Here is a 26,673-nt window from a genome sequence, read left to right on the forward strand (position 1 = left end):
GAATGGATCCACTCCAGGCCAAGAGTACTAAGTTAAGTCTGAAATTCTTTTTTTTTTTTTTTTTTTGGTTTTTGGGCCACACCCAGTGACGCTCAGGGGCAACTCCTGGCTATATGCTCCTGGCTTGGGGGACCATATGGGACACTGGAGGATCAAACCATGGTCCGTCCTAGGTTAGCATGTACAAGGCAAATGCCCTACTGCCTGCGCCACCTCTCCAGCCCCAAGTCTGAAGTTCTAAATCGCAAGGGTTTGAGAGGAAACCAGGAACTGGCAGAGCCGCAATGCTGTTAGCAGCATCTGTTCTAGAACAGACAGCTCCTCTCCAACATCTTTGATGGAGAGGAAAAGGGGGGGGGGGAAGGCATAATTCTGATGGTTCTTTCCACATCTCAGAGTTTCTCAGAACTTCTTGTGGAATGGTGGGGAGGGGGTGCCAAGGCCAGAAACCAGCCACTTCCCCACTTCACTTGTGGCTGCTGGCAAGTGCTAGAAAAAGGGCCCTTCTGCTCCAGGGACAGGCTGGGGGTGGGGGACCGCCTTGCCAACACGCCAACAAGCATGTGGCTTTGGAGCATCTGGCTCTCAGATGCTATCTATGGTGGTCTGGAGGGGTGCGGATGGGTTGCCTCTGCGGCAGGTACTGTTGGTTGTGAGTGGAGGGGGGCCCCTCAGAGCGCTTCGGGCATTTAAGCACTAACCCCCAAGCTCCTGGTCCTGGATCGGTGGAGAGGGAAGCGCTGGGCGTTCATCTGCGGTTGCCTACAGTGCTATGCTGGTAAGAGTTCAAGGAAATGTCAAAACTGAAGAAGGGTTCGTATGAGCTCAGGGGACCCTGAATTGGACGTGGAACAGTGACCTACGTGAATGAGCTGGGGCTCGGGCTACTGGCTCCATCTCCTCACAGCCGCAGTCCCCCCCTCTCTGCTGAGTGTCACCGGGATGGGTCCCACGCCGGCCCTCACGGGGAGCGTGGGGCAGCAGCAGGGCGGTGGCTTGCGGGGAAGCAGTGACTGGCCTTGCCATGTGCTTCCCCCATGGCAGAGAGACTGAGGGACAGGTCGGGGCTCGGCTGAGTCCGGAGAGGGGAAGGCCCATGGGGGAGGGCGAGCGGGGCACACGCTTCCCTCCGCGGCGTGCTGTCATACGCAGCCCTCCGCCTTCTCCTCTTCCATGGCCTGGCCCTCAGCCTTCTTCGCATGGCTGGCAACATCCTCCAGTGGCTTCTTGCCCAGTGCTCTGCTGGCCTCTTCCTGAGGAAGAAATCCATCACAAGGGGGAGAGAAAGAGAGAGGTGAGAGAGATGTTCAGTCATTGCAGGTTCCTGCCAACTACCAGGCTGGGAGCAAGGGCGTCAGGCCAGGACTTTCGTCAGGGGCTGTGGGGGCCATGGCACGTCAGGGCTGTTCTGTTGATAACACTCACTTTTCTTGGGTCCACAAGACTAGCTGCCTCAGGGGATGTGCTTAATCATCAGGGTTATGCGAGAAGGGGGTCAGGGAAGAGAGCACCACTTACTTACAGAAGGGGAGGCAGACCTGGCCCAGATATCCTCTCCCACACACGCGGGCTGGCTCTTGGAACCTCAGAGTCCTGGTTGTGGCCTCTCCCATGAAAAACAGGCTCAAGGGCCATAGTGGTAGCATAGCCGTAGGGCTTTTGCCATGCTTGCGGCTGACTCAGGATGGACACGGGTTCAATTCCCAGTATCCCAAATGGTCCCCTAAGTCAGGAGCGATTTCTGAGCGCAGAGCCAAGAGTAACCCCTGAGAGTCACCAGATATGGCCCAAAAACAACAATAAAAAAGAAAAACAGGCTCAATTCTGATGGGTCTAGCTGAGAGCACTCAGGTGACTCAACCTCCCAACCCCCATGGCCAGTCCTCTCTGCTCCACCGGGAGTGACTCTTGAGCACTGAGCCTGGCGTGCGCTCCAAGCTGGCTGTGCCCAGAAATCACAATTCAAAGCAGAAGAATAATGAAATATTTAAAAACAAACAAATGGAGCCAGAGCGACAGTACAGTGGGTAGTGTTTGCCTTACATGTAGTCAATCTGGGTTTGATCACCAGAATCCCATATGGTTCCTTGTGCACTGCCAAGAGAGACCCCTGAGCTCAGAGGCAAGAGTAAGCCCTGATCACTGTTGAGTGTGGCCCCAAACAAAATAAACAAAACAGAGACCAAACCCCTGGTGTCTTTATGATCTTAGGAAAAAAAAGCTGCGAGTTGGAGTGATAGCACAGCACTAGGTAGGGCATTGTTTTTGCACAGGGTCAATCTATATTTGACCTCCGGCATCCCATATGGTCCTCCGAGCCTGTTAAGAGTGATTCTTGAATACAGAGACAGGAGTAACCCCTGAGCACTACTGGGTGTACTCTCCCGTCCCCCCAAAAAGCCAAAGAAACCAACCAACTAACCAAACAAACAAACAAAAAGACCCAAATGCCACATTGGATGTCAAGGGATTTGCCTTCATTCATCCCTTTCATGGCCAGGCCAGAATGTTATGGCCACAAGCCTCTGGGGAGTGCAATAACCCTCCAGATGCAAACCAGCCTCAGATCAGAAGCAGGGCCCTTTCGGGAAGGGGTGAGGTAGGGTGGGGCTCTCAGTGCACGGGCTGTCCTGTTTTCCTCCACTTGCCCTACTAAGGTTAGAACCCAGGTAGGGCTCGACATCTCAATGCATGCCCAGGGACTCTGCACGCACCTTGGCATCCTGTTCTGCGAACTTCTTGAACATGTTGGCGTAGATCCTGCGGTCCCGCTCATTGTGCTCCTTTGCCTTCTTCTGGCACACGGAGATTTGCAGCCTGGCAGCCTTATTGTGGGGATTGACTTCCAGCACTTTCTCGAAATCACCCCTGGCTGACTCAAACTCGTTCATCAGCAGCTGGGCTTCACCCCTCCGGTACAGGCCCTTTTCATTGGTATTGTCCAGGCCCAGTGCCTAAGGGACAGATGTCCGTGTTTCAGAAGGATGAACCAATGGGACTCCAGGGAAGTTAATAATAAACTGAGTTTATTTAAAGAAGCTCTCTGGCTTGGGGCTGGAGCTGTGGTGCAAGTGATAAGGCAGCTGCCTTGCACGCACTAGCCTAGGACAGATCATGGTTCAATCCCCATGTGTCCCATATGGTTCCCCCAAGCCAGGAGCAATTTCTGAGTACATAGCCAGGAGTAAACCCTGAGCTTCACTGGGTGTGGCTGAAAAACAAAAAAACAAAAAACAAATACAACAACACAAAGAAGCTCTATGGCTAATGGGATTGGAAAATGCATATTGAGAAAGAAGGTACTTGTAGATTATTTATCCAAATGCAAATACTTGTAGCTGGAGGGATAGTACAATGGGTAGAGAGCCTTCCTTGCACACAGGCAATCCAGGTTCAATCCCTGGCATCCCATATATGAAGGAGTGATCCATGAGTGCAGAGTCAGGAGTAAACCCTGAACACTGCTGGGTGTGACCCAGAAAACAAATGAACAAACAAAACAAAATTGCTCCTGGCAGGCTTGGGGGAACCATTGGGATGCCGGGATTCGAACCACTGTCCTTCTGCATGAATCCGGTCCGTCCTAGGCCTGCTGTGTGTAAGGAAAATGCTCTATCGCTCTGCTATCACTCCAGCCCTGTCTTATTAATGCTCCAAGCTATTGTAGGCATCTGTTATAGTGTATTTCAACAGTCCCTTTCAGTAGATTTCCAGATTCTTTTTATGGGTCACACCTGGTGGTGTTGAGGGGTTACTCCTGGCTTTACACTCAGAAATTGCTCCTGGCAGGCTCGGGGGACCATATGGGATGCTGGGATTCGAACCACTGTCCTTCTGCATGCAAGGCAAATCCCCTACCTCCATGCTATCTCTCTAGCCCCAGATTTCCAGATTCTTTATGTTGCATATTATACAGTACCTCTCTATATATGAGTTTTCATTTTCGTGGCATGGCTTGTTTCTCTTTTGAGAGTTAAATGTGTCTTGTGCTGGTAATGAGCTGACATGACAGCTGCTGTGGGTTGTGGGCGTGTCTAGGATTGTTTTTCTTCTTCTTTTTTTTTTTTCGGGCCACACCCATTTGATGGTCTGGGGTTACTCCTGGCTAAGCGCTCAGAAATTGCCCCTGACTTGGGGGAACCATATAGGATGCAGGGGGATTGAACCGTGGTCCTTCCTTGGCTAGCGCTTGCAAGGCAGACACCTTACCTCTAGCGCCACCTCGCCAGCCCCTAGGATTGTTTTTCCAAGGATAAATTTCTAGAAGTAGAAACATTGAATAAAAATTATTTCTTGGGCAGGAGAGATAGCATGAAGGTAGGGCGTTTGCCTTGCGTGCAGAAGGACGGTGGTTTGAATCCCGGCATCCCACATGGTCCCTTCAGCCTGCCAGGAACGATCCCTGAGAGTAGAGCTAGGAGTAACCCAAGCACCACCAGGTGTGACCCAAAAACCTTAAAAATATTTCTTGGATTTTGCTTCCATGATACTTGATTTTGGGGGAGAGGGAGATCCCACATTTGTTGTGTGTTATTTATGTTTAGTAGTACCAGGGATTAAAACCCAGGGCATCACACACGCAAGTAAAGTTCTCAACCACTGAGCTACCTCCTGTCCCTTAATTTTTGAATTTTGAGTAGCTCAATTTCTCCTTTAGTTAAGAAGCAGAAAAATTTAAAATATGGGGCTGGAGCAATAATAGTACAGTGCATAGAGGGCTTGCCTTGAATGCAGCCAACCTCAGTTTGATCCCCAGAGAAGTGCCAGGAGTAATTTCTGGGTACAGAGCCAGGAACAGTCCTTGAGCATCGCCAGGTCTGACTCCAAAGCTGCCACCCACTCCTCCAAATTAAAATGTAAAGAATAACATCCTTTTCTTTTCTTGTTTTGTTTTTGGGCCACACACAACAATGCCCAGGGGTGTATTGTGCAAGCATCTGACGCAGGATCAATCCCTGGCACCACACGGGATCCACAAGCACGGCCAAAGGGTCACTCTTGACTACAGAGCCAGGAATAGTCCTTGAGCATGGCCTGACTGGCCGTCATCCCCCACCCTGATAAAATAAAACATTTATTCATACTCTATTATTATATAAATATAGGTATCAGAGAAGTCTTGTTATAATTAAAATTTTTCTGGGGCTGGATAGTGCAGTGGGAAGAGTGCTAGGCCGGAATGCGGATGACCTGGGTTCGATTCCCCAACACCATATATATAGCTCCACCCCCATCCCTCCAGGAGTGATCCCTGAACATTGCCGGGTGGGGCCCCAAAAGAAACCAACCAACTCATCTTTCCGAATTTCTCAGTTCAAAAGGAGAAACAAAGAAATGAAACAACAAAAATGAAAATGCTGCCCAGAGTGGCTGGAAGAAAGAAAGCCAGGAAGATGGGCTGAGGAGAAGGGTCCCAGTCTGGCCACAGACGCTACCTTGTCGCAGCACTCCACGGCTCTGCTGTACTCTCGGAGCTTCAGGTAGCACATAGCCAGGTTGAGGAAGGCAGCGAGCAGGAAGGACTCTGAGGCTTTCGATTCCTTCTCTGACAGGCCATATTCCATCTCCAGCCAGGAGACTATCTTCCCGTACTGGATCACGGCCTGCATGTACTTGCCTCCCTACAATAAAGGGAAAAGGAAATAAAAGGAAATAAAGGGAAAGAAAGGAGTGGTACAAAATCAGCAAAGTGCTCCACAGACAACCAGCCCCTCCGCACAGGAGCAACTCCTCTTTGGCCCTTTGGATCTGAGCAGCTCTCAGAAGCTTTGCCTCCTTCTTACTGAAGCCCCAAGACCTCTGGCAAGCTACCTGCAATGCCTTTCACCAGGGATTACACCTTCTCTTCCTTCCCAAAAAACTATTCTTTCAGAGTTATTTGGTCTGTGGAGCTGGAGCGATAGCACAGCAGTAGGGCATTTGCCTTGCATGTGGCTGATCCAGGTTCAATCCTCAGAATCCCATGTGGTCCCTTGAGCCTGTCAGGAGCGATTTCTGAGCCAGGAGTAATTCCTGAGCACTGTGGTCATGAAAAAAAGGTATCTGGGCTGCATATTTGGAGCAAATACTGGGCAGATTTTCTCAAAGATAAGCAGTTTTACTATAGGTCATTAACATCTTTGAGAGAAATTACTTTTTCCTTTTTTCCAGATACAGCAGAAGATTATTTGGGCAGTGACAATCTCCAACCCAACAAACATTAGTTATCAAGACCAAGATGGTGCTTCTTATTTTGGAGAGAGGCAGAAAGCAAACAACAGCTCTGCAGGCCAGTCCTGGTTTCCACTTCGTCACTGGCAGTGCAACAAGTAGCTGCAGACAATACACATTAATGGGTGTGACCAGGCCCTGTAAAAATTTCCTGACAGAATGTGGCTAAGGAGTCACTCATAAAAAAATAAAATAAAAATAAGAAGAGTCACTCACTGACTAAACTACAGGTAAAGAGCTCACGAAGCTGAGTAGCAGCCCCCAGTGTCAGTAACAATGATACCACAAATCACACAGGGGCCAGTAGGCTAACTACAAAAGAAAAAAAAAATCTTTCTCTAGAATTTTGTTGATTTCTTGGAACTGGACTGTGTGGTGAGATTCTTGCCTTGTATGTGGCCATCCCAGGTTAAATGCCTAGCACTGGATATAGTACAAGGCTTGGGGGACTATAGGGGATGTCGAGGGATCGAACTGCAGTCCATCCTAGATTAGCCGTGTACAAGGCAAACGCCCTACCACTTGCACCACTGCTCCGGTTCCTTTTCCCCAAATTTTTACACAACACCTTCCTGTTTCATCCAAGTTGAAGCAAGATGCTAAGACATATGGTTGACCCCAGCTGAATTCCTGAGCACTGCATATAATCCCTTTAGTACTGCCAGGAATGATCCCTGAACTGACTCAGGAATAATCCCTGAGCATCATCAGATAAGGTCCAAACTCCCAATGCCCCATTAAAAGAAAAAAAAAATTAAAAACAAAAATAAAGGGGCCGGTGAGGTAGCGCTAGAGGTAAGGTGTGCCTTGCAAGCGCTAGGCAAGGAAGGACCGTGGTTCAATCCCCTGGCGTCCCATATGGTCCCCCCAAGCCAGGGGCAATTTCTGAGCGCTTAGCCAGGAGTAACCCTGGAGCATCAAACGGGTGTGGCCCAAAAAGCAAAAACAAACAAAAATAAACAAATGGGATTACATCAAACTTTTAAAAAAACTTCTACACTGTAAGAGACACCAAACAGGGAAAATAGACAATATTTTCTATAGACAATAGACACCAAACAGGGAAAAACAGTATGCATACTGCACACCTGGACTGCATGAATAAAACACTCATAAAGCATAAAGCTCAACAACAACAATACCAATCACATTCAAAAAATGGGAAAAACTGAAAGCAGGTTATGAAAAAGTGTTTATTATCACTGTTGTGATGGTCAGGAAAGTCCAAGTCAAAATCATGAGGAGACAAATTTCTTTGCACCTATCAGAAAGACCTATAAGGGGGCCGGAGAGATAGCACAGCAGTAGGGCGTTTGCCTTACATGCAATAGACCCAGACAGATGGTGTGGCTCAAATTCCGGCATCCCATATGATCCCCCATGCCTGCCAGGAGTGATTTCTGAGTGCAGAGCCAGGAGTAACCCCTGAGTGCCACCGGGTGTGACCCAAAAACTAAAAAAAAAGAAAAAAAAAAAAGAAAGAAAGACCTATAAGGAAACAGATAGGAAAGAAGCAGAGGTGGCAGGATGTGGCCATCAAGGACACTTTTCAGTGCACTCCTGGGGGCTCTTGGGCTGGTCCAGCCTCTGTGAAAAGCAGCCCAGAAGATTTCTCCAACATTCAAACACAGAATCACCAGGCGATGCAGGAACTCCATTCCTCAGCAAGGAAACAAAGATAGCATGTTGAAAAGACACTCGCTGACTTGTGTTCACTGCAATGCTCTTCACGATGGCCAGATCAGAAAACACCCAAGTGCCCAATGAACGATGAGTGGTTGTACATAAAGGGATGTTTCTACACAATGGAATCCCATGCAACTATTTAAAAAAGGTGAGATCCTGCATCTCACTTCAACTTGGATAAAACAGGAAGGTGTTGTGTAAAAATATGGGGAAAAGGGGTCAGAGCGATGGTGCAAGTGGCAAGGTGTTTGTCTTGTACACGGCTGACCTAGGATGAACTACAGTTCGATCCCGTGGCATCCCATTTGGTCCCCCAAGCCAGGAGCAATTTCTGAGCGCATAGCCAGGAGTAACTCCTGAGCATCACCAGGAGTGGCTCCCCCCAAAAACAAACATAAAACCCCCCCAAAGAACAAAAATGTGGGAAAAAATGTCAAACAGAGAAAAACAATAGCAGAGGATCTCACTCGTGTGGGGGAACGCAAAGAGACAAAGCCAGGGAGCAGACAAGGGCCAGTGAAAACAGAGCCCGAGACACTAACATTGGAACTGAGGTGACCCAAGAGGGGCGAGGGGACAGGGGTGTGGTGCGGAGGGAGAGGCTGGATGAAAAGAGCCTTTGGGGAGATGATGGAAAGAAACTGGAATGTTGGTGCAGTGGCACTACATATTTAAAGCATAGGTATTGCAGGGTTATAAGCCATGTTACCACATGGCAAAAACATGGTTCAAAGAGCAGTTTAGAAAAAAATTCATCCTAAAAACCTAAGGAAATCCAAGCTTCGTTTCACAGCGGGAGGCAAGGCAAAGCAATGGTGTGATTCACGGTCTCTTGTGAGCTCCTGTCCCTTCCCACAAAGAGGCCCTTCATGAGGGTCTGGTGAATAAATATTAAGGAAAAAGAGAACCCAAGTGGAACCCAAATGGGATTCTATAATTTGTGAGCAAAAATAAAGATTCGGGGCCTTAGATGTAATACAGAAGGGATCAATCCCATATGGTCCCTGAATCCCCACCCTAAGCACAGAGCCAGGAGTAATCCCTAAGCACCACAGGGTGCTTTGTTTAGGGGTGTGCTCTCCAAACAAAAAAACAAAAACCAAAACAAAACAAAAATGGAGATGAGGGAAGAAATGGAGGGTTTTATTTTATTTGAGCTAAAAGTTAGGGTAGACAGTCCCTGTTACATCTGCCTTTTTTGTTTTGTTTTTGTTTTTGTTTTTGGATCATACCTGGTGGTGCTCAGGGGTTACTCCTGGCTCTGTGCTCAGAAATTACTCCTAGCAGGCATGGGGGACCATATGGGATCCTGGAATTTGAACCACTGTCCATCCTGGATCAGCTGCGTGCCAGGCAAATGCCCTATCGCTGTGCTATTTCTCCGACCCGTTATATCTGCTTTTGTCTTTCTTTTTCTCCTCTTCATTTTTAATGTACCGACCCACTGTCTGAGTATCTCCTATTATAAAGTTGTAGGGAAGACATGAAAGGGGGGGGAGGAATGGGGAAGGAGAACAGACCAAGCCACAACACTCTGCTACACTTTCAATAATCAACAACACGAGGTTATAGCTTCTAAAAAACTAGAATGCAGACACTATGGATTTCATAATACAGGCATGTTTGATTTTATTGCAGCTTTACATAGATTGTTTTTAAACAATTAAAAACTTGTGGCTGGGGCTGGAGAGATAGCACAGCAGCATTTGCCTTGCAAGCAGCCGATCCAGGATCTAAGGTGGTTGGTTCGAATCCCGGCGTCCCATATGGTCCCCCATGCCTGCCAGGAGCTATTTCTGAGCAGATAGCTAGGAGTAACCCCTGAGTGCCACTGGGTGTGGTCCAAAAACAAAAAATTAAAAAAAAAAGCTTGTGGCAGGGGCCAAATTGATAGCACAATGGTAGGGTGTTTGCCTTGCATGTGGCCAACACAGGATGGACCCCGGTTCGATTCCCAGCATCCTGTATGGTATCCTGAACCTGTGACTCAAAAACAAAAAAATTTTTTGGCAACTCTACACTGAACAAACAGTGCCATTTCCTCAACAATATGCTTGTTTGGTGTCTCTTGGTCAGACTCTGGTCATTTTTGTAATATTTCAAACATTTTTGGGGTGTGTGTGTGTGTGTTTGTTCATAGGCTACACTTCGTGGTGATTGGAGCCATTCCAGGAGACTATTTTTGGGGGGGTTACGTAGGGGCTTAGCCCCAGTGATGCTCAGAGCTTATTCCTGGTTCTGTACTCAGAAGTTTCTCCTGGTGGTGCTTGGGGGGACCATATGGGATGCCAGGGATCAAACCAGGGTTGGCTGCGTGCAAGGCAAAGGGAGCACCTGCTATATCATTACTCTAAAGGACACATTAAGTTCAAGTGTAAGGAAGAATCGTACTTCTCTTACTTTGAACCAAAACTTTGTGAGAAATGCATGTAAAAAAAAGATAGGGGCAGAGAGATAGTACAGTCAATCAGGTGCTTGTGCTGGTGTGTGGCTGACAGGCTTTGGTCCATGAGAAAGTCCTGAGTATCACCAGGCATAGCCCCTTCTTCCATAAGAAAAAAAAAGTTCTCCTCTGTTTTGTTTTTTAAAGCACCCACAGGTATTTACTCCTAACTGCACTTAGGGATCAATCACTGGGAGGACTTGGGGAATCATAAATGGTGCTGGGGATTGAAACCGGGTCAGGCACATGCAAGATAAGTGCCCTACAAGCTGTCCTATCTCTTTAGTCCCCGAGAGTGATTTTTTGAAAAAGGCAGAGGCAATGCAAGGGTGAGGTCATCTCTTCGCTGACAGAGACAGTTTCGTAGTTTTATAGATATTGAACCAGCCACATTTCTTTAAGCCAAACTTTAACCCAAGGCCCTCATGCTCCTTGATCCTATGAAAGCCGAGAAGGAGGCGGCGAGGAAGCTGTGGGAGAAAAGGCGGAAGTTGCAGTGCTGATTCCTGAGGTTTAGGAAACTCACTTGCAAATGAGAGATGAAGCAGCCAGTGAGATGGAAAACAGCAGCGGCAAGTCTAGATCGAGACTGAAGACAGGTGAAAAACCATCTGCTGGACGGGAAGAGGAGCCAACGAGGGCTGACAGAAAAGTAAAGGCCTGGCTTCAAGGCAAGAACTGACCTTCCTTATGGGGCTAATGCAGTGGGTGGCTTGAGGCTGATTCTAGAAGTCCTAGGGCCCTGGGGTAATAGATAGCACAGAGGGTAGAGAACTGGCCTGGCACACAAGCACCATCCTGGCATCCTATCTGGTCCCCTGGGCACTGCCAGAAGTGATTCCTGATTGAAGAGATAGGAATAGGCTCTGAGCACTGAGGGGTGTGGACACACGATAAAGAAAAGAAAAAATAACCCAGGGCTTTAAGAATGCTACTGCCTTGCATGCTATACATGGAGCAATAAGCTCTGAAGGACAATCGTTTGCAACATGGTTTCCTGAATATTTTAAGCTTGGTCTTTAGACCTACTACTTAGGAAACAAAAATTTTTTTTTTGCAGTATGACAGCTCATTGGGACTGGGGAGCTTAAAGGGCTAGTGCTTTGCATGTGGCAGGCGTGGGTTCAATTCCTGGCCCCACATGGTCCCCCAAGCATCACACTAGGATGAGGCCCTAAGGACTATCAGATGTGGCCTGCAAACAACACACAAAGCAAAATTTGGGCCACAGAGATAGTTTTGAAGATAAAGTGTTTGCCTGCATGTACCCAACCTGGGTTCTATTCCCAGCACCATATTTGGTCCCCCAAACTTCAACAGGAGTGATCCCTGAGCACAGAACTAAAAGTAAGCCCTGAATGAACACTCCAAGATATGGACCCAGAAACTAAAAGATTCACAGACAGCACACTCACTAATTCAAGCACTCTGATAGTGATGTAACAGGAGATGCCTCATGGGGCTGAAGAGACAATACAATGGGGACAGCGCTTGCCTGTACATGGCTGACCCAGGCCCAATCCCCAGCACTACATATGGTCCCCTGAATCCCACCAAGAGTAAACCCTGAGCACTGCCAAGTGTAGGCCTAAAACAAAACAAAGGAAAATGCCTCGCTTTCCTGTTGACACCAAACCCATTCTGCAGCCCATGAGTCCAAGAGTCATTTCTTTTTTCAAATTCTACTACTTAAGACATACTTGGGCCTGAGAGACAGCACAGAGGTTAAGGTGCTTGCCTTGTATGTGGACAGATGGTTGATTTTGGTTCAATCCCTAGTACTACATGCGATCCCCCAAGAACTGCCAGAGAAGGCTCCGAGTACTGCTGAGTATGACCCAGGCCCCCCCAAATTTGTTTTATTTTGGCCACACCAAGAGCTACTCGGGTCATTCCTGACTTTGCATTCAGAGATCATTCCTAGAGGTGCTCAAGCCCACATATGAGATGTTGGAGATCAAATATGAGTTGGCCACATGCAAAGTGCTGTACCATCATTCCAGCTCCAAAAGAAATAATTTTGGAGCCAGTGATATGACTTAAAGTGGCATGTACCCAGTATGAGTGAGGCCCTGAACTCGATCCCTGGCAACATAGGGTACCTTTCAGTACCATGGCATGTGGCACCTATTATAAAAATAAATAATAGAGGCTAAAGGGTCTTGGGAGATGGCTCATAGGGGCAGAGCAGTGTCTTCTGTGTGTGACCCCTGTATTCCTGGCACCAGAGCACTGGGCCCAAGACACATCAGGTTGAGACTGCCAAGCCACAATGAATACCAGGAATGGCCCCCAGGTCCCTCAAACAGTGGTGGGGAGCTCCAGCTCCCGCCTTTCTTTTTCTTTCTTTTTTTGGGGGGGTCACACCCAGCAGCACTCAGGGGTTACTCCTGGCTCTTCGCTCAGAAATTGCTCCTGGCAGGCTCAGGGACCATATGGGATGCCAGGATTCGAACCACTGTCCTGCATGCAAGGCAAATGCCTTATCTCCATGCTATCTTTCCAGCCCACCCCCCTTTCTACTGCCAAATATTTCTTAGGGTTTTTGTTGAACTTGTGAGTCCTCTGACGTAAACTGAAAATCTGAAAGGATCCTAGAGGCCTTACCTCCATGCTATCTCTCTGGCCCCCTAGAGGCCTTGTATGTAGAGGGCTTTTAATAGCAGGAGCTATTAAACAGCAGCGTCAACAAGAGTGTGGAGGAAGTCCTGTCCCCGAAACTCTATCCCACGGATTGCTCTGGGGGGTACAAGACTTTACTGGAGAAAGTAACCGCCAATGTGGCAGAAACAATGAAGAACAAGAGTGAGAAGTGAGGCCTGAAGACAAAGCTGGATTGCTGCACTGTCATGACAAAGCTCAAGGAGGTAAGAAATTACTTCAGATGAATGAACAAAGAGAGTGTGCTTCTGATTTAGTCTAGAAGTTCTCAGTTGGGGTGATTCCCCACTCCACTTCCCCTTGGGAAGATATGACAATGTGAGACGTCCTGAATTGCTACAAGAGGGGAAATACGTACTCCTGGCAGCAAATGCCAGAGGCTGCTAAATACACATACCAGAGTGACCTCACAACCACTCCACTCTCCACTAAAAAGTTATATAGACCAAAATGTCAAAAGCGCTAACACTGAGAAATTCTGTTACTAAAAGAGTGGAGAAAAAAATGAGGGGTGGGGAAAGGGGAAGGACACAGAGTTTTTAATCCTAAAACCCCAGAATTACAGATTACTTGTTTTTATTGATTGATTGATTGATTGGGTTTTTGGGCTACACCCGATGATGCTCAGGGGTTACTCCTGGCTATGCTCATAGGACTCGCTCCTGGCTTGGGGACTATATGGGAAGCTGGGGATCGAACCGGTCCGTCCTAAGCTAGCACAGGCAAGGCAGACACCTTACCCCTTACGCCATCACTCTGGCCCCCAGATTACTTGTTTTTAAATTATGGCACCGTTCTTTTTGTTTGTTTGTTTGTTTTTTGGTCACACCTGGCGATGCTCAGGAGTTACTCCTGGCTGTCTGCTCAGAAATAGCTCCTGGCAGGCATGGGGGACCATATGGGACACCGGGATTCGAACCAACCACCTTTGGTCCTGGATCGGCTGCTTGCAAGGCAAACGCCGCTGTGCTATCTTTCTGGGCCCGGCACTGTTCTTTTGTTCAGCAGAGATGGTCAAAACCAGCAAAGACTGATTTATTTGAAATGAATTTTGTGGGAGCTTTGGAAGGAGGGCAGAGGGTGGAAATCACACCAGGAAGTGCTCAGGAGACTACTCATGACTCTGGAGTCATTCCTGGCTATGCTCAGGGGACCAACCATGTGGCACTAGGTACCACTCCAGGAGGTCTACATGCAAAGCATGAAGCTCTGGCCCTAAAGATGCTTCTTAACTGGCATGGTTTAGAAGTTTCTCCATATGAACACAAGGGGGCGCCAGAACCCCACCTCGTTGTCAGATAGCTTCTAAGTCATGAAAAGACAAAAAACACCAACCAGGTGGGACAGTTAATGCACTTGGTCCTAAGGGACAGTCAGTTATGAGGGTAAAAATCGGGTCTATTCCAAAAAAAAAGAAAATCAGGTCTGGTGTGGAGGAGAGAGCTTAAGGGGTTTGAGTATATGCTTTTGCATACTGGAGACCTGGATTTGGTCCCTGGCAAGAACCAAGAGTAAACTTGCATGTCTGTTTAACTGGCTTGCATAATAATGCCTAGCATTAACGTCACAGTGTTATCTGTGCTTAATAAGGATGTTCAAAACCAAGTGAAGTCTCCTTTACCTTTTCTTTTAGCATCCAGAGGTTGAAATGATAGAACCTCAACCTTCGTAGACATCAGCCGTTCCCACTTAAAAGCTAAACACAATTCAACTCAATGAAGACGATTTGCCCACTTTGGTGTCAGTGAAAATGTGCCTCAGTGTACTAAGCTTGAGAGTAAAATGCAGGCACTGACTTCACCCTGTCTGGTACTCTCTCACACCTCTGGACTCTGGTTGTAGCCAAGCTGGAAAACAGACACCTGGCCAGAGCAGCGGATTGAAACTTGCCCCGGAATTTTACAAGGAGATACGACCAGGAAACTATCCACCAACTATTTTGGACTATTTTGAAGTGAGGATTGTTGCTGGGGTCCTTTAACCTATAATTAAGAAGATGCCTCCAGGGAACTTTTTAGTACAAAATGTTCAGACATTCTGGGGGAAAAAAATAGTCTTAGGTCAGTGGTTTTGAATCTCTCATTAATTTTCCCTCAATGGACTAATGTTTTTAAAGATGTTGTCTATAAAATTGCATATTATAAATAATATGTTCCATATGTGTGACAGCTGATCCAGATTTTATCCAAAGATCGGTAATTTTGAAAAGGGGTTCATAGCCTGAAACAATTGTATTATGGGATCACGGTGTAGTAATAATAAAAATAAACAAAAGGGTTCATATATGATTCACATGAAACCTTGGTGTAGCTGGGATGATTCTAAGCAGTAGATGCTATTTGCAGAGATACTTACGCGGTGCTTTCAGTTACTGAGCCCTAATTCTGCAATCCCCCCATATGTATTCATGTATATGAACCCAACTATATGATGGGTGGATTTGCAATATTATTTTGTTCCACGAATTTTAACATATTTGGATATGGTAACCCAAAGATCTGAGTCATCGGCAACCAATTACAGACCTCTGGACAGTTGAGTTATTTTACTCCACGGAGTGGACCTGATTCTAGTCGAACATCAAAAGCCTCAATTTTCCCTAAACAGCTAGTATTTTATTCAGAAGGTTTAGAAAATACAAAAAAGAAATTACACCAAAGTATTTAATAAATTCCAGGAATAAAGGAAACACTGTTCAAGACATATTAAGAGACTTAACCAGAAGTTTTCTTCATGTCCTACGTCACTGAGTATTTGGTTGGGTACACAAATAACTTGGATAATTCAGAAGTATCCAATATACTTAATTTGAAATTAAAAAAAAAATCAATTTTGCTTTAAAAAGAGTGTAGAAATTCACAAAATTTGGGGCCTGGAATAAAACTAGGGAGTCATTTAGTCTAATTTCCTCAAATTTTCACATTAAAAAAAATAAATTAAGGAGCTGAAGTGATAGCACAGCAGTTGTTTGCCTTGCACGTGGCTGATCCAAGTTTGACCCCCAACATCCCATGTGGGCCCCGAGCCTGCCAAGAGTAATTTCTTTCTTTTGGGTTTTTGGGTCACACCCGGCGGCGCTCATGCAAGGCAAATGCCCTACCTCCATGCTATCTCTCCAGGCCCCCAAGAGTAATTTCTGAGCAAAGAGCCAGGAGTAGCCAGCGTGCCATCAAGTTTGGTCCCCAAATAAACAAAAAAAAACCTTAAGCTCTTCAATCACTGGGAGCCAGAAAGTCTGATTTTCCCTGTTTGGAGCTTATTCCACATACCTTTGTGCTTTTCATAGAGTATTTTAGTTATATACAATAATTATATATGTACACACATAAATACATGTTTCTCTACCAGTGGACTTCAAATTTAATCATAACTTAACACACTATAAAGTTTTAAATTATTGAGTTCCTGGGGCCGGCGAGGTGGCGCTAGAGGTAAGGTATCTGCCTTGCAAGCGCTAGCCAAGGAAAGATGGCGACCGCGGTTCAATCCCCCGGCGTCCCATATGGTCCCCCAAACCAGGGGCAATTTCTGAGCGCTTAGCCAGGAGTAACCTCTGAGCATCAAATGGGTGTGGCCCGAAAAACAGAAACAAAAAAAACAAAACAAAACAAAACAAAAAAAATTATTGAGTTCCTACTCATGCACCACTGAACAAAATTTTTATGAAATAAAATTTGTCCTTACTATAAAATGCAATATACTTCCATTAAATTGCCTTTCTTACCCACTAGACAGGTAGGTTGCCTCTCAAAGTCTGAAAAATACCAACTGGGGCTAAGGAGGTTAATTCAGGCTGCAGAAAGGCCTTGCATTGGATCCCCTGAACTTCAGAGACCCCTGAGCACCATGTGTGACTTACAGAAGTGAATAATTTTTGAAATATATGCATAGGCATAAAATATAGTAAGCCTACAGGTGTCCTCTGGCTGTGTGGGTCTGGTGATGATAGTCTTGTGTATTGACTTTTTTTTTTTTTTTTGGTTTTTGGGTCACACCTGGTGATGCTCAGGAGTTATTCCTGGCTATGCACTCAGAAATTGCCCCTGGCTTGGGGATCCATATGGGATGCCAGGGATCGAACCATGGTCCGTCCTAGGCTAACGCATGCAAGGCAAATGCCCTAATGACTGCGCCATCACTCTGTCCCAGTCTTGTCTTAACTCTAGTTGTTTCAGGTGACCTGTCACTCCCTCTTCCTCCTCCAGACTAGGCTGTCAAAGCAGGAGCCCGCCTGTAACAGATGTCTCATATGTGAAGTGCCTTTAGGCCTCAATCCAGTGGTCCTCAAACTATGGCCGGCGGGCCACATACTGTATTTGTATCTGTTTTGTTTCTTCATTGCAAAATAAGATATATGCAGTGTGCATAAGAATTCGTTCATAAATTTTGTTTTGACTATAGTCAGACCCTCCAATGGTCTGAGGGACAGTGAACTGGCCTTCTGTTTAAAAAGTTTGAGGACCCCTGTGACATTGGAAAGAATCCTGCAGGAGATTGGGAGAGAGCTCGAGGCTGCAGGTTGAGGGAGCACTGATTGGTGTACTTCCAGAGGTCTCTGAGCTTACAGGCCTCCTGAAAAACCCTGAGGTGGCTGTCGGCACTTCAGGCTTCAGGAGCCTGCAACCCTTTCACCCTGGCCCCCAATTAATTGCTCATGAATTGCAGTGGAAAGAAGAAAAGAAGGGAACCTTGACAAAATTTCCATTTTCTTTTTTTGTTTTGTTTAGTTTTTTGAGCCACGCCCCGCAATACTCAGGGGTTAGTCTTGGCTCCGCACTCAGAAATCATTCCTGGCAGGCTTGGGGGACCATGTGGGATGCCAGGGATCAAACCTCAGTCAGCAGCATGCAAGGCAAATGGTCTACCTGCTATCTCTCTGGCCCCAAACTTCTATTTTTTCTTTCATTTTCCCTCACTTTTCTGCTAGAGGCTGAGAAGGTACATATTTAAGGGCAGAGAAGCCAGCTGGAACATTCAGATCAGGAGATCTAACTGCTGCTTCTTTTTCTTTCCATTAAAATAATAAGATATGGGGGCCTGAGAGATAGCATGGAGGTAGGGCGTTAGCCTTACATGCAGAAGGATGGTGATTCAAAGCCCGGCATCCCATATGGTCCCCCGAGCCTGCCAGGAGCGATTTCTGAGCATAGAGCCAGGAGTAACCCCTGAGTGCTGCTGGATGTGACCCAAAAACCAAAAACCGAAAAGAAAAAAAAAAGATGTGGGGGTTTATAACCTAAAGGAGAAAATAAAAGATTCTCAGGGGTTACAAGAGTGTTTTTTGAGAAGCAAGAAATAAGTGTGATATGAGGGATTTCTGTAGCTGCCCACCCCTACCCTCCAGCAAGTGTGGAAGGGATCTGAGCTTATCAAAGGAAATTCTATTCTCCCGAGGTCAGTTTTTTTCTGACAACTGTGCATGTCCTCTTTTTTCTTACTATGTGCCGTCACTTGGTGTGGAATTTAGCTGGGGATTTGTGTTACTCGCTGACAATCATTCAACTCAGATATTGCTTCAGTTCACAAGTATTTGCAAGTACCAACCATGCACCAAGATGCTTTAAGGTCTTGAGCTATCAAGAGCCAGGCGGGCAAACTAGTCTGGTCTGCCTACAGGGAAGGCTTCCAGTTTCGGGTAGAGAAATATCAGATTATTTTTGTTAGTTTGTTATTTGGGCCACACCTGGCATTGTGCTCAGGGCTTACAGCTGGGTGGCGAGGATCGAATCTGGGTTAGCTGAATACAAGGCAAGCGTCCTACCCACTGAGCTACCTATCACTCCAGCCTGGTCTTTACATTCCTTTTTCTCAAATTATTCTCCCTGCCCCCTTACCACCTTCTCTTCTGGAGCTGAAAAAAACACGAACTTGTAGTAGGAATGCAGGCTTATTTTTACAGAAAGGTGCTGACAGAATTCAGAGCAGGGGTTATCAGCACAATTCACTGGCACCCAGTCAGTTCTGCGCTGAAAGGACCGGACAGTCACGGAGACGAAAGGACTCACACACCTTGAAGTACACAGTGCCCTTCTCCTTAACAATCGCAGCCTGCTCCAATTTCTCTTTGGTATCCATCTCCCAGGATTCTTTGGCCTGTGTGCAAATTTGTGACAATGGTTAGAGAAACAGGAAGGGCAGCGCATCAGCTGAAGCCCCTGAGAGCAGAAGCTACTTCTAACGGCGTCGGTTTTTCATCTCTTTTGCAGCCGTGGCCAGCCATAAGCCCCACAGACTGCTGGTTGAAAGAAAACAAAAATCACTGCTCTCAAGACACGGTGGCCTTGAAAATGTGAGTGCCCCTGCCAATTCACACGGAGGCCAGGACTCACTTTCCAGGCTGATAATGCTGCAGCGTGGCCCATGTTGCTCAAGAGGAAGGAACATACAAAAAACAAAACAAACAAATAAAACAGGCTGACATCAAGCCAGGGCTGACACCATCGGGCACCGGGAAGTACCGAATGTTTCTTTGGAATGGAGAGGTGAGGTAGGCACACCAGGAAAGCCCGGGTCCTCTAATTCCTCCCTGCAAACTTCTATAAAAGACTCGTGGAGGCTTGGCAAGTGGTTTTTCAGGAGCCTCAGTTTTCCAACTGTAAAAGGGCAACATTACTGGAAGCAGTCATAGAGTCACACACTTTTTTTTGGTTCTGTTTTGTTTTGGTAGCACTCGGGTTTCTCCTGGCTCTGTGCTCAGAAGTTACTCCTGGCAGGCTGAGGAGACCATATAGGATGCTGGAGATTAAACCTGGGTTGACCTCATGTAAGGCAAACTACTATGCTATTGCTCCAGTCCCCACTCACATTTTTTAAAATGTCAGGGCAGGGACTCTTCTCCCCACTCTCAAGCAACTCGTTGGAAGATCCGCCCAGTGTGTTGACTTGCAGGTGCCCACTTAGGGAATTTCAAGTAAGACACAAGTCACCTAAAACATTCGTTGTGCGCCTTTGGACCCAGAGAAGATTGTTCTTCCCATGGCATGAGCAGGCTGGGGTGGATTCTAAAGAGTCAACAGACCCAGCCAAGACCCTTTAGCGAAAGGGACATGACTCTGGGCTCTTGGCTGTGTAGATACCAGGACGCTTCTTCAGCAGCTCAACTCAAATTTATTCCATTCGAAACACATGGGCGTATTCTAGTGCCAGAGTCCCATTTTTTCAGAAACCCCCCGGGTTTCTTCATCTTCCAGCCACTCGGCTTTTGTATTTAAAAATCTAGTAACATGAGCCCTTTGCGTACTTTCACGCTGGGTTCAGTCTTTAGGGGGTATCAAAGCATCGAAGCATTCTTGCTATCAGGAGGCCAGGAGACCAAGAAGGTGGCCCTGCTGTTCTCGAAGCACACACTGCCCTGAAGGTGGTTTCCAGATACCTCAGGAGCACAAGGAACAATCCTGGGGAGCTATGACAGACACAGGCCCTGGGTGGTGTACCCCATAGCGAGCGATGTGCATGGGAACAAGGACATGAAATGAAAACAGTCTGTGGGTCCCCACAGGGGGCAGGTTTGTTTGGGGAAATGTGAGGGGCGGGGGTGTGATGAAGGTGGAAGGTCATGGGCAGGCTGGGGAAATATTTCTGTTTGTTACCCCACAAGAACAGGCCTACAGGGCAGTAGGGATACAGCTGAAAGTAGGCATAGGACATGCAGCAGGCCCTGCAGCACAGGTATAGGGAAAGGAGACACTTTGTGATGCCAAGGGGGCTCAGCTGGGCCAGGCACAGGTTCTACGTGTGGCCTTGGCAAGGCGGAAATGCCAGTAAAGCTCGAGGAGGCCCAGGGTTCCTGGAGCACAAGTTGACACTGGGAAAATGCTCTTCTCTCCTTGGTCAGGTATGAAGGAGAAGGCCCTGGGGGTCAGGGGTTTGTGTTTCCTCAGGCCCATCTCCAAACCCGGTGGCCTGCAAGACCTTGTGATTTGGAGAATAACTTGGAGGCACAGCAAAAGGGCTCCTCACTGGCCCTGGGAAGGTACAATCTGTCCAGCACAGGGAAGCTGCACCCCCAACCCCCCCTCCCTGCATTCCTCCCCCTCACCCCCTCCCAGGAGCTGCCTGGCAGAACACGAACCTTTTTGTCTTCAACCCAGGAAAAAAAGTACAAAAAGAACAAGTCTAGGAACAAATAAGGGAACAAGCCTTGGATTCTACCCAAAAAAAGGAAAAGGGAAAAAAAAAATAAGAAAAGGCTGACACATAGGAACAAAATAAGCGCAGGGAACTATAGCTTAGCTGCTGAGCTCCTGCGCTGCGGGGCTGGGTGAGGCAAAGTGGCCAGGAAAAGCACCAGAGCACACTCCAGCAGGGGGATGGGGGAGGGCCCTAGGGCACCAACTCAGAAGCAGTGAACTGAGAAGAAGCCTCCCAGGATGTCAGAAGTGGTATTTTTCTCACCTTTTCGAAGCTCTTAAGTGTAACTTCATATATAAGCTCAGCATTAGGTTCAATGCCAAATTTAGGCTTCCCTGCCTCTCCAAAACCATATCTGAAATGGAGAGTAAAAAAAAAAAAAGTATATATATATTTATTTATAAAACCTTAAAAGTATCGGTGTATTTCCAGGCACGACCTGCAGTATTATTCCCAGGCATGACATTAGCAGAGGAGTGATCACAGACAGAAGGGCACACACACACTGGAGGTAAACTGGCACCAGGCTGAGACCAAGTAGGGACCACTCTGGCTCCATCTCCTGGGAGCAAGGGCTTAAGGTGATGGGGACATGTCCCTGCCCCACCCACTGTGGGGGACCTCAATCTTCTACTCAGCTGTTATAGAAAGCCAAGTCTTGCCCTGCCTGGAGCACCCTCAGTGGGAGGACGCAGAGCAATGCCATGTCCCAAGGGTCCTTCCAGCCCAGGAAATAGGGCGAGGGTGGTGGTCGCTTACGCACCGGGCAGGAAGGAGACCTAATTCTTGGCAGGGCTCTCCAGGATTTTCAGAAAGTAGAGTAGGAAAGGCAAATGCCCCGATAAATACAAAATTAAAGAGAAGAGCTCCTCTCCTCCAGCACATTCTAAGATCTCAGGGCAAAAGGAATATATTCTTGGAGCCTGAGGTTCTAGCATCCTGAATGAGCGCACTAATGAGCCAGGGACACCCTTGTTTTGTGGGGCTTCTTTATTATCTCTGACGGAATCGGCATCCAAAGAGCCCATGTCAAGGCTAGGCGGGCTGGTGGAGCTTTGCCTGCCTGGCACAGTAGTTTCCTCGGTGTTGGTAGGAAGGATTCGCTGGCACAGATTCTTATTCCCACCAAGTCAAGTGCATGAAATAGCTTCAGTATATGAAATAGCACCATAAGGACAATTCAACAACAACAACAACAATAACCCCCAAAGTCTTAGAGAACCCAACTTGCAGGCTCTGACCTGCATGTGTCCCCTCACCCCCCAAGCAGGCCAGAGCTGATTCCTCCAACTTCCTCTGGGCCGGAAGGAAGCAGCAGAGCGGGAGGCCTTCTCTGGCGCCACTTGCATCACTTTCTTTACCCCTTGCCCGAATTTTCCAAGAAGCAAAGTGCTTACTCACTCATCTCCACAGTTACACAAGAACAGGGAGCCAGAGCCAGACATAGGCCGAGAGATACAATGCGAGCAGGCGGGAACGGGGTGCGGCCGGCTTAATAGCAGGGCAAAGGGTATCTTCAAGCAGAGAAATCAAAGAGGGCAAGAGGACCCACCATGACTGGTAATTATAGGGGCCACTTTCAGGCAGTGGTGACCAGGTTTCTACTTTGAGATCCCGCATGTGCCTGTCTCCTATTTTCTTTCTGCCTTCTGGGATGGAAGGAATATTCCTGCCTTCGCTGCTGGGAAATCGGCGGGTTCCCGGGACAGCAGGTCTCTATTTGACGCCCACGGTACAAACAACAGAGGAGGGGCCATTTACAGATGGCAGGCGATTGTTTGGGGGAAATGGATGGTACCCAGGAAGGTTTTTCCTCCCTACCCTTTTCTTTCCCGGGAGACAGTCATTTGTCATTGCCTGGAAAATTCTGGGCTTCTCACTAATAGTGAGTAAGAAGGACAGTCCTTACAAGCCTTCAAATGTCACAGACAATGGGCTGGAGAGATAGCACAGCAGAAGCGCATCTGCCTTGTACGCGGCCAACCTGGGATGGACCGGGGTTCAATTCTTGGCATCTCATATGGTCCCTTGAGCCTGCTAAGAATAATTTCTGAGTACAGAGTCAGGAGTAACCCCTGAGTACCACCAGGTGTGGTCCAAAAACAAAAACAAGTCACCAGCTCTGAGGAAGGAAAGGGCAGCCTGAGGAATGCACACATGGAAACCCAGGCCTGAGCTGGGAGGTGAGCTGTAAGGGAGCCGGGGTGCAGCAGCCTGTGCTGCTGACATCAATGAGCCTGTGGAAGATGAGTAGAAGGTTCCATTTCTAACAGTCTCCTTTGGTTTTAAACAGAGACGTACATGGAGTATTTCATCCTGGGAAGTGAGATCCCACGCCACAGTGCTCTGAGCCTCTCACTGGACTCCCATATAAATAGGGGTGAGGGCTGCCTTCTGCTAGATCTGTGGGGACCAGGGAGGCCACCCGAGCTCACAGGACTAAATGGTAGATGCCAGACAAGGCAATCCAGGGCCTGACCACAAGAAAGGCTGGGCCCAGGTAACGGAATTAATATTCTTTTTTTTTTGGTTTTTGGGCCACACCCGGTAACGCTCAGGGGTTACTCCTGGCTATGCGCTCAGAAGTCGCTCCTGGCTTGGGGAACCATATGGGACACCGGGGGATCGAACCGAGGTCCGTCCAAGGCTAGCGCAGGCAAGGCAGGCACCTTACCTTTAGCGCCACCGCCCGGCCCGGAATTAATATTCTTGAGCAAGAGTTTCCTGAAGAGAGTAGACACAAGGATGACCAGGAACAAACACAGCCTCAGGTGCTCAAAGTTCTTACTGTGTGTTCCCTTTTTATAGATGACGAAACTGAGGCTCAGAGAAAAGTGCTTCTCGAGAGTCAGATGAGAGCAAACCCAGATGGGCTCTTCTGGTCCGAGTTTTCCCAAGGATCTCACCATCTCTCTTTGCTCATTTGCTCTTTCTCTAACCCGTGTTCTCTCTTCCTGGATTCCTTTCTGTTCCCCCACTCCACAGCTTTCTAAGCATGTTTCATTCAATACAAATTATCCTGATTCACTACAAATAAAAAAAAAAATTCAAGACCCTACGTGCCCACAGAAAATAGTTTATTTTTGACCCACACTACCTCAGGATTAAACACTATGGTTTCCTTGATGACTTGTATCTTTATCTGGGGTTGGTGTAGGACCGGAACAAAAGGAAGTTAAAACTAGAAAATTAAATGAAAACAAAATGGGGCTGGAGAGATGCTACAGTGAGTGAGGCGCCTGCCTTGCATGTGTCATACCCAGGTTTGATCCTTGTCACTCCAGGGGGTCCCCAGAGCCCTGCCAGGAGTGATCAATCCCTAAGTCTATTCAGAGCCTGAGGACTGCTGGGTGTGGTCAAAATTTCTTTTAATTAAAGTTATTTTTTAAAGAAAAAAGGTTAAAATTTGCCATACTTTACCTAAAATGAAAAAGATTTATCTCATTCTTCTACTCAGCTGTTGTATAAAGTGGGTCATATCCTCCCACCCAACACTCTCAGCGGGAAGATGCAAAGCAGTCAGTATATCCATCCCGATGGTCCTTCCAGTGTGGGGAATGGTGCGGGGGGAGTGGGAGGGCTCATGCACCAGGCAGGAAGGAGACCTCATTCCTGGGAGGACTCTCTAGGATTTTCAGAAAGTAGACTAGGACAGGAAAATGCCCCAATAAGTACAGAATCAAAGCTGCTGTCCTGATAACAAGAGAGAGAAAATGAGTTCTGAGGAAGTATTTTATGAATTTCTTATCATGAAAATAGTCCATGAAACAGTATGTTAGAATGACAGCGAAAGTGTATCCTAGAAATGTTTTGGAGAATGAAATACAGAAGAGAGCGGGAACAGAAGTAGTCATGATGGCAGTGACCCTCAGGAGCAAAGCACCGTGGAGAGTGGGAGGGGGGAGGGTCCTCTGAGAAAGGCCAGACAATGCCTTTGGGCTCTCAGCATGATGGGTGCTATGGAGTGAGACAGAGGGTGAGGGGTGGGTAACGGGTGCTTGAGAATGTGATGGGTGCTTGGGAGTGTGACATATGTGCCAGAATGTTTGCACACTCAGCTGGAATCACACACCGTGTACAGAGTCTTGGATAGAATGAAGTACAGGCCACATGTACTCCCCCTTGACACGCTGAAAAGAAAGTAACATGCGCCCCTTTACTAGGCTAATTTCCAGCAAATACTGAAAAACTCATGCCTAGATACTGATTAAAATGTGCCAACAACATTGATAAAAAGCTCTGAGAATTTTACCAGGCTGAAATAGTACTTCCTTTTTCTTGTGGTCTGAGCGGTAAAACGAAGGGAAGATAATGATCACACTAGCATTATTAACTAATGCTGTAGATGAACGTGCCTGGCACTCTGCAAAATTTCTCATGTGGATTATTTTATGGCGTCCAATGCCTTTCTATCTCTGTGTTACAAAAGAGGAAACTGAAGCTCAGAGAGTTTCGTAACTTACCCAAGTATCCACAGCTCTACATTCAATGAAATAAGGATAATCTGTTTCTCTTTGCCATAAACTTGAGACATTTGACCCCACTACTGCCTCCTCAATCAGATTACAAAGAAATGAATTGGTATTTTCTTTTTCTTTTTTATTGGGGGGGGGGTCACACCCGGCAGCGCTCAGGGGTTATTACTGGCTCTCTGCTCAGAAATCGCTTCTGCAGTCACGAGGGATCATATGGAATGCTGGGATTCGAACCACCGTCTGTCCTGGGTCAGCTGCTTGCAAGGCAAACACCCTACCACTGTGCTACCTCTCTGGCCCAATATACTATATATTTTCTAATTTTTTTGTTTTTGGGCCACATCCAATGGTACTCAGGAGTTATTCCTGGCTCTGCATTCAGAAATCGCACCTGGCAGGCTTGGGGGACCATAAGGGATGCCAGGGACTGAATCGTCCCAGATCATCTGCATGCAAGGCAAACAACCCTACCACTGTGCTATCGCTCTGGCCCCTAATTTTTTTTTTCAGCCCCTAATTTTTTAAATAGATTCACTGCTTATTTATCTATGTTGGCGTTTTTGGACCACACCCGGTGACGCTCAGGGGCTACTCCTGGCTCTGTGCTCAGAAAATGCTCCTGGCACCGAGAGTTGGTCTTATGCCAGGAAACTTCAAAGGTAGGGTCTCCTTGTATTTAGGCCAAGGCTTTTCCTTTCCATGTCCCCCATATTTTGGTGGGCCTATGCAAACAATATTTGCCACTCTAACACCATTTACTGTGCTCCTTTGACTCTAAACCTTAAAAAAAACCACTTAAACTTTTAATGTTAACTCAAACTAATATGCATGTGCATGAAAATGTAAAAAAAATACTATGCCTTCAATGTTTAAGGAGTCACATAAATTTCATGGCTTTAGATTGCTTTGTGTACTGCTAAGAAATGTTATAATGTACTACAATCTGGAGACTTGTGGACAAAGTAATTGTACATGGGTTCTGTTTTATCTTTTTTTTTTTGTCACAAATGAGAATATTTGAAAAGAGTTATAGATGTTAAGGGAATACATCAGAGATATACAAAAGAG

At 47.0% G+C, this 26,673-nt stretch overlaps 1 protein-coding gene across 1 annotated transcript in view; it reads right to left on the reverse strand.

Moving 5' to 3' along the window:
- Positions 1-613: 613 nt before the first annotated feature.
- FKBP5 (FKBP prolyl isomerase 5) overlaps positions 614-26,673 on the reverse strand; it is an 84,487-nt gene continuing 58,427 nt past the window's right edge. Inside the window, exons 6-10 of the mRNA XM_049765305.1 lie at positions 21,395-21,485; positions 19,010-19,093; positions 5,436-5,621; positions 2,715-2,954; positions 614-1,253 (exon numbers count right to left, since the gene is read on the reverse strand). Coding sequence (XP_049621262.1) covers positions 1,143-1,253; positions 2,715-2,954; positions 5,436-5,621; positions 19,010-19,093; positions 21,395-21,485 — 712 coding nt within the window. The 3' untranslated portion in view covers positions 614-1,142. The remainder of the gene's footprint in view (positions 1,254-2,714; positions 2,955-5,435; positions 5,622-19,009; positions 19,094-21,394; positions 21,486-26,673) is intronic.

This window comes from Suncus etruscus, chromosome 18 (genome assembly GCF_024139225.1).
Source record: "Suncus etruscus isolate mSunEtr1 chromosome 18, mSunEtr1.pri.cur, whole genome shotgun sequence".
NCBI lineage: Eukaryota > Metazoa > Chordata > Mammalia > Eulipotyphla > Soricidae > Suncus > Suncus etruscus.